Raw genomic sequence first — 7,119 nt, 5'->3', positions numbered from 1 at the left:
TCCAGGCACTTAGTTCAGGGGTGCTCTTTCTGAGTCTCTGGTTTATTTGTCCCGCTGTGATCCTCCAGTTGGAACTATAAAAAAGGAGAGGAAAGATTAAATAAATTTATCCAGTCAATTCCTCTGTGGCCCTTATAGCTTTGGTAGTAAGCTCATCTGCACAGATTTCATAGTGTCTTGAAGCAGACTCTCCCATGGGCTTTCCTTAGGACCACACACAAATATTCAGTCCTCYTCTTGCATTTTTCTGTTAATTACCCATCTCCTAACAGGCAGTCCCTGGTCTTATCAAGGGCCATGAAAAACTGCTTTTGAATGGCTCTGATGTGCTTAGCTAGAAGGAGCTTGTGGACAGAATGCATCTTTGTTGTGCTTTTTGCACCGCACAACATATGAATGCTGTGAAAAACCAGGCGAACTGAGCGAGCTTGCAGCCTGTACATGCACACCCCAGGACGCGGGCGAGCCCCTCGCAGAGCCACACGAGTGCTGCTGCCCTGCCCAGCTAGGAGAGAGCRCACAGTGAGGGCTTCCCAGGGCAGGCAGGTTGTGTGCGTTCCCACATGCTGGATTCTTTGACCACAGGCACGTTTCTGCTCTTGTACAAGATGTTGGTTTTAAGTGTTGCACAATTATACTTTTAACAAGCATTTTAAAAAATGCTTGTGTAATCACATCATTTCAGTCTTGTATATTTTTTAAGTTGTTTTCCCGGACAATGCAACTTATTACTATTAGCTTTGCAGCTTCTTTTTTGGTCTTTAGCATCTGTTCACCTGAGATGGGACGCAGTTATGGCTCTTGGAAATAGATATCCTGCTTGGTCTGAGCAAAGCTCTGGCTTGACAGACCACTCAGATACTTCTTGGAGGGCACAGGTGCCCCAGGTCTTTCAGGAAACTGAGCTTGCTCTCTCTCCCTGTGCAATTTTCTTCAGCAATAGTCAACACTATGTCCACTGTGCAGGAATACCATGAAGTTTGGCACTGGACAATGTATTTAAGGTAACTACATGTGTTATTTTCACAGTGCAGAAAATGAGAGATTATCTCTGCCATCATCTCACAACTTCTGCAAGAGCTGAACAGCTGGAAGGGGTAAGCGTTTAGTTAGCTGGGGGAGCAAAAAAGGAGCAAACCTGCTGCATAGTGTGGAACAAATGGACATGCAGCTCTCACTGGAGGTTTTATTTGACCCCTAAGGCCCAAATCAGTCTGTTACCTCAAAACAACACCGRTTACTATTGGGGAACTCAAGTTTGGCCCCAGGATAGCTGGGTGGCTGCTCTGGCATTTAGGGAAAGTCCACTAGATGGAGCTGTTGTTTGAGGGATAAAGCTCTTGCAAAGCCACTGGAAAAGCAAAGAAAATAGGACACGGACCTCGTTTTTATTAGATTTTTTCACATAATGGAGTTGAATTGAGCAAGTCCCAAATGCTTGCTTCTAACAGGAAACGTTCAGCATTAAAGATGTGAAAAGGAAATGTATTTTTGCAGCTCAAAATGTTTGAAGTTTCATTGATGTTTTAATTAACTTCTTGCCGGTTTGTTTTGCAGAACTGTTTCAGCATTCACTCTTTAAAATCTTTCTCTCCCATATTATGCTTTTGATATTTAATTATAATAATTACAAACCCTTGGCTATTAAACCCATAGAAAATAATGGCATTGGAAAACTTGCTTAATGGTTTGAAGGAAAAAATATACAATTGGGGCAGGAGGAGGAAAATACTTCCAACTTCAAACTTGTGTGCACCCCAAAGAAAGCTAATAAAGCTTCCAAGTGGGACAAAGAAAACAGGTCTGTGAAGTTTTCTGAAAGAAATACTGCGTGATTTCAGAAGTCTGGCTCTGCATCATTGCCACTGTGAATGTGATATTGTGGTATGCATGTTACCTCAGAATTGTGTCTCAAACTCTTTTAAAAACACATTTTAGAAGCACATTTGTTATTCATGTAATCAAACAACTACACTAATATATCACAGACTAACATAAACACTCCGCCTGCAAAGACGTTATGCTTATCTTCAACATGGGTGGTACAAGTAATGAGGAGATTTGGCCCCTGCTCCCTGCAGTGTAATGCAGTACTAGGCTGCCTTCTTCAGGGAGAGGGAGACGAGTGGACATSAGCAATTCCACCTTCTCATGAGACAGTCCAGTCACTATGGCCAAATGCCATTCTCCATAATGCAACGTGACTGTAATGCATCCTGACAGGACTGAGCATGTTGGAGGGTAATGTAGAGCTGTTTGACTCATTTGCTGTTAGATTGATTTTAAACTCCACCAATGAACCAACAGGATTTTCCTACTGAAAAGGCCTGTGAGTTTCAGACCATCTGAAGTAGACCTAGCACCTTGTAGTATAAGATTTCAGAATTTATGGAAGATTTAGCCCATCAGATGATCTTTTATTCTAAATCATATAGAATGAGTTTATCCTTAACTAATGCCTTTGAAGAACCATTTTATAGTTTGCCATGCCACTCTGTCTCTGCCTGGAGCTCTCCTCCCCTCTGCCGAAGTGCAAATAGTGCTTCTAGTTGGTGGGTGCCTTTTGGCAAAACTGCCTAAAYGCAGCCCCTGTGAGGCAGCATGACTGTAAGTAGACTTGAGGGGCTGCTGTGTGGCAGCTAGTTAGAGTTTTATAGTAGCTAGATGTATATAGACCCTGCTTAACTTAAACTCTTTTTGTATTGTTAAAGTCCATAGTGCAAACTTTGAATGTAGATGAAGTYGGCAGCTGGGCTGCCTGGAGGAGAATGGGCCAGTGTCTGCTCATGTTACTAGCCCATGTCAGTAATTGTTGGCTGTATCAGTAATTACAGAGAATCAAATGCAAGGTGTAGTTCAGATTCTCCCAGCAACGGTGGATTTCTTCATCCAGTGATGTAGCCTTTCACTGACTGTTTATCTATTTCTTTCTCTGTGTTTTGGTGGGTTTTCTTTGCCTATTGAGTGAGTTGCATTGGACCTCTTAGGAATCACAAGTCTCTGCTCATTAAATGAGTGATGTGGTTTGCTCCTTATTCAGGGCTATTCTATCAAGAGGCACTCATGCTTATGGCATATGACGTTACATGCAATAAATGTGTCTTACCAAATGTTATAATTGCTTGTGTTTTTCAGGGAAATGCTTAAAGRACTCCTCAAACTGGCCATCAAAATTGCCATTTTTATTTTTGCATTGAAGTTTTACGGTGAGCAAAATGCTGTATTTGTCCATGTAAGTTGTGTGTAGAAGTTCAACAGAGTTTTGGACACACAAAACATTAAATGCAAAAAGGTTAGTGCTTAGTTTAAAATACTATTTTTGAACTTTTGAACAGGTGAAATTTGTTGTCAAGCAAGGAATTTGTTGCTTTGTTGTGTTGAATATTGAAATTATATAATTGAAATACACTGAAATGTTGAAATTATAATTGAAAAGAGTAGCTTTAAACACTTCAAGATGATATTTTAAAAATTGTTTTTTAAAAGATGAATATAAAAAATTTAGGTCTGGAATGTGTCAGTGGGAACACCTAGTCATGTAAGAATTAAAGAACGTGTGCTGTAGATCAAAGTAGCCTACACTTTATGATGCATCTAATTATCTTTTAATGAATTCATTTGCTTTAATTAGAAGAATAGATATTTTGTGTCAGTGTTGAAGAGGTCTATTGGACATTGGAGATTAAATCAATGATTCATTAACAATCTTATCTGTAAAGTCAATTAAATTATATGAAATAGTATATTTCTTTTCTCAGAAGAATCAAATTATGATTAAGAAACAATGACTGGAGCATGAGAAAGTTCTGCCTGTCATTATAATTCATGTGCAGATTTGGGATTTTACAGGCAAATCATTCATTTTTAATCTGGTTTATAATGTTTTATTAAATTTGGCACTCTAAAACAATTACTGTGAGGGTTTTTGCAGCAGATATTTTTCAATAGAGATAGATATGTTAAATTGCAGCGCTTATAACTTGATTCGAAAAATTTTGTCTTAAATTTGCAACAAAATGTCTTGTTCATCAGTTCATAAAACAGTAGGGTTAGAAAGAGTGAACTGAAGGTRTAGAACAGTCAATGACAAGAGATTTTAAAAGATAAGTAAAATATAATTTGATAAAACAGGCAAGTGAAGAGCAGCCCAGAGGTATGACCCCTTGAGGTCAGCAGCGGTGTGTTAGTTTGTGCTGCAGCTGGATGAAGCCTAGTGGGCCAACATGAGGGTGTAGGGAAGTTGTATTAAGCACTGTTTATTGTTGAGGTGCCTTGTTTTGTCCTTCTCACACCAGCACTTTAAAGTGATGCAGAGGAAATACTGAGTTAAATCACAGGCTGCACTCCAACTGCTGCATATGCTTTTGATTTTTCTTTTTTTTTGAGATAAAGAAAATGTCTCTTATTAAAACAAGAAGCCCTGACTGAAGCGAGCAGAGAGCCAACACTCCAGCGACTGCAGGGAGCTCATTGCTCTGCTGCTGGTTGCAGTAGCTCTTTGGGAAGTGCACGAGAGCACCCTGTGCTGTGCTGCCCATCGGGGAGTTGCTTGGCACGCAGCAGAGCACCTCGGAGTGACTGCAACCCGCTCCTGCTGCCGGCCCCTAGAAGGCAGTCCCATCTCACACGCACATCACCCGGCTTCAAAGTTTCAACTTGGCCTCTTGCTCGAGTAAAACTTAACAGCTCTGTCAGGTGAGCAAAATCAGGCAAACAACAGCAGCACTTCTGCCACTGTTAGGAGTATCATCTCTGTGCTTAGATCAATTTGGGGTTTATTCTCACCTGTAAGCCCCTGCTGGGCTTGGCTGCACCTGCAGATTTGCTCATTTGTGAAAGCAGAGAGCAGCAGTGGCAGCTGAGGAGCCATGGGCTTCCTGTGCGCCGCTCGAGGCCTTTGCTGCCCTCCTCATCCCCCTTCTTGAAAGGATCACTCTGCGCCCAGAGAGCTCTCACTCTGCGAGAGCCCACAGCGGTGTGTGAGGCGATACCTGAGCGGCAACGCCAGGTTAACATGTCYTCTGTTTCTGAGAGTAATAATGATACCCCCTTCCTGGCAACACATGTTAATGGGTTACTGATAACAGACTTGTGGATCTCCCATCAGGGTGAGAATCCCATACTTGGGGGGAAAAAAAAGATCAAAAATATACCTACAGTTAAACACACAGATGCACACCAGTGTCATCTGTCCTCCATACTGAAAGCGCAGCAAGATGGGGTGCCAAAATTTGCAATGAATTATTTATATGATGAGTTAGCCCCCTTTCTCTGCTCCTGGAATATCCAATTGCAGATCTTAATTTTTGTTTCAGAAACTTCTATTACTCAGATATATTCCATGGATAGCTTATCAAACATTGCCTTCCCTCCCTGCCAATAATGCATAACATATTTCTTGTTTTCTGGTAGCACCTATCCCTTCTAACAAGGTCTCACAGTGTGGTAAAACAGTGAAGAGAGCAATGAAATGACATCTTCACAGAGCAATTACAGATGTTCCAAATTTTGGATATTTATTTGCTCACTTAAGTTGAAACAGTTTCAGACCCTGAGTAAATGATCCACTGCTACCAAAAAAAAAAAAAAAAAAAAAAAAAAAAAGCCACAAATCTGTAAGTACACAGGAATGAAGAATTTGGTCCTCACCAGTGCTTACCATGCCTCTTTGAAATTCATCTTTGTGCCTTCTTTTTCCTGGGGAAACTATTTTCTTTGGAAATCTTTAGGAGAAAGAACAGAAACAGAGGGTGTTACTTAGGTGTTTGCTCTTCTTTTTAAATCCTCCAGTTTTATTGCATATACATAAAGAACACCCACATTTTGCACTCCCAGACTTTTTGCCCAGGGTGTGGTAAGATACCTGACGCTTGATACCTGCTCCTATAAGGACTATAAATGAGTTGTCTTAGTTTTCAGGGAGTTAGGACTTAAATACCAGTTTCTTAGTACCAAGCACAGTTAAATAGATTAAAAATGGATTAAAAACAAAATATCTACCTGCCATATCGAAGTTTATTTTTTTTTTGTTCCTTGTGAATTTTCAGAATGGCAAATCTTGTTCTGAACATGTTTAAACTGCTCCTTCGGCTGCGAGCGTTTCTGTGCTACGCTCTAAATCATGCTGGTCTCGATGGAAGTGCACGCAAGCAGCCCCAAAAGAGAGATCGCCCTGCAGCACAGTAAGTATCACGTCCCTTGGTAAATAACATGCAGGGGATGTCAGCTTGCTTCCACTGAAAGCACAATAGTAATACCCGCCAAGAACAATAGCACTAAAACTGTCCTCAGGATACAAATAATCTGTTTGCCTGCGTGTGAAGCGCACGGTCTCCAGAGCTCTTTCACTGGGCAGCAATATTTTACCTCTAATGACCTCCAGGCAGAGCCAGCCATTTCTGCAGGCTCTATGGAGTAGCGAGCTGCAGCGCTGCCCGCGGGGCGCTTCAGGGTGCAGGGGGAAAGCAGGGCGCTGCCACTCGCTCTTCCCTGACAAATGAGACTTTTGAGCATAGTTTGTTTCCGTCTCCCCTTTTGGGTGACTGAGCCTCTCGGTGCCGTGCAGCAGCAGTGCCGCCCGTGCCGCTCGGCTTGCTGAGGTCTCCTCGCTGAGGCGTTGCAGTCGGCAGCARGCGCTCCTCCAGGAGGGACAAGGTCTGCATGCTCTCCACGGATACCAGGTATTTCTACGCTTGCCTTAAATATATGCATAAAGTCATTCTAAGCTCCCATTTCTTTCTTCCTTACCCCCAAGTCATACTCTTGAGCTTGTCTGCAAAGGATAAATGCTACTGAAAAAATCTGTGAAACTGGGGACATGAAGATGGAAAGGTGACAGGGCTGGGACTGCAGGGGGGCCCTTCCTCGATCCCTGCCTTCTTTCAGTAAACTTGTATGTTGTGCCGTCCCGGGGCCGCTCGCGCTGCCTGCAGTGGAGGACGCGGCGCCTCGGGAGGTGGCTGCGAGCGGCGCCGGGCACCTGCGGCGGGGCCCGGCCCTCGCAACACCCGCCTCCCGCGCGCGGGCTCGGCCGCCGGCGCGAGCGCGGCTTTCCGTGCGTGTCTGCGCCGCTCCCTCCTTCACCTGCCCGCGGCCGCGCGGGGCGGCAGGAGGCGGCGC

General features: G+C 43.2%; 1 protein-coding gene across 1 annotated transcript in view; it reads left to right on the top strand.

The window, feature by feature from the left end:
- The first annotated feature begins 6,656 nt into the window (after positions 1-6,656).
- NDNF (neuron derived neurotrophic factor) overlaps positions 6,657-7,119 on the top strand; it is a 22,934-nt gene continuing 22,471 nt past the window's right edge. The window contains exon 1 of the mRNA XM_026042727.1: positions 6,657-6,680. Within this exon, the coding sequence (XP_025898512.1) occupies positions 6,661-6,680 (20 nt within the window). The 5' untranslated portion in view covers positions 6,657-6,660. The remainder of the gene's footprint in view (positions 6,681-7,119) is intronic.

Source organism: Nothoprocta perdicaria, unplaced genomic scaffold (genome assembly GCF_003342845.1).
Source record: "Nothoprocta perdicaria isolate Ctin4 unplaced genomic scaffold, notPer1 scaffold_312, whole genome shotgun sequence".
NCBI lineage: Eukaryota > Metazoa > Chordata > Aves > Tinamiformes > Tinamidae > Nothoprocta > Nothoprocta perdicaria.
Note: the sequence above shows the minus strand (reverse complement) of the source record. Positions and strands in the feature narration are given on the sequence as shown.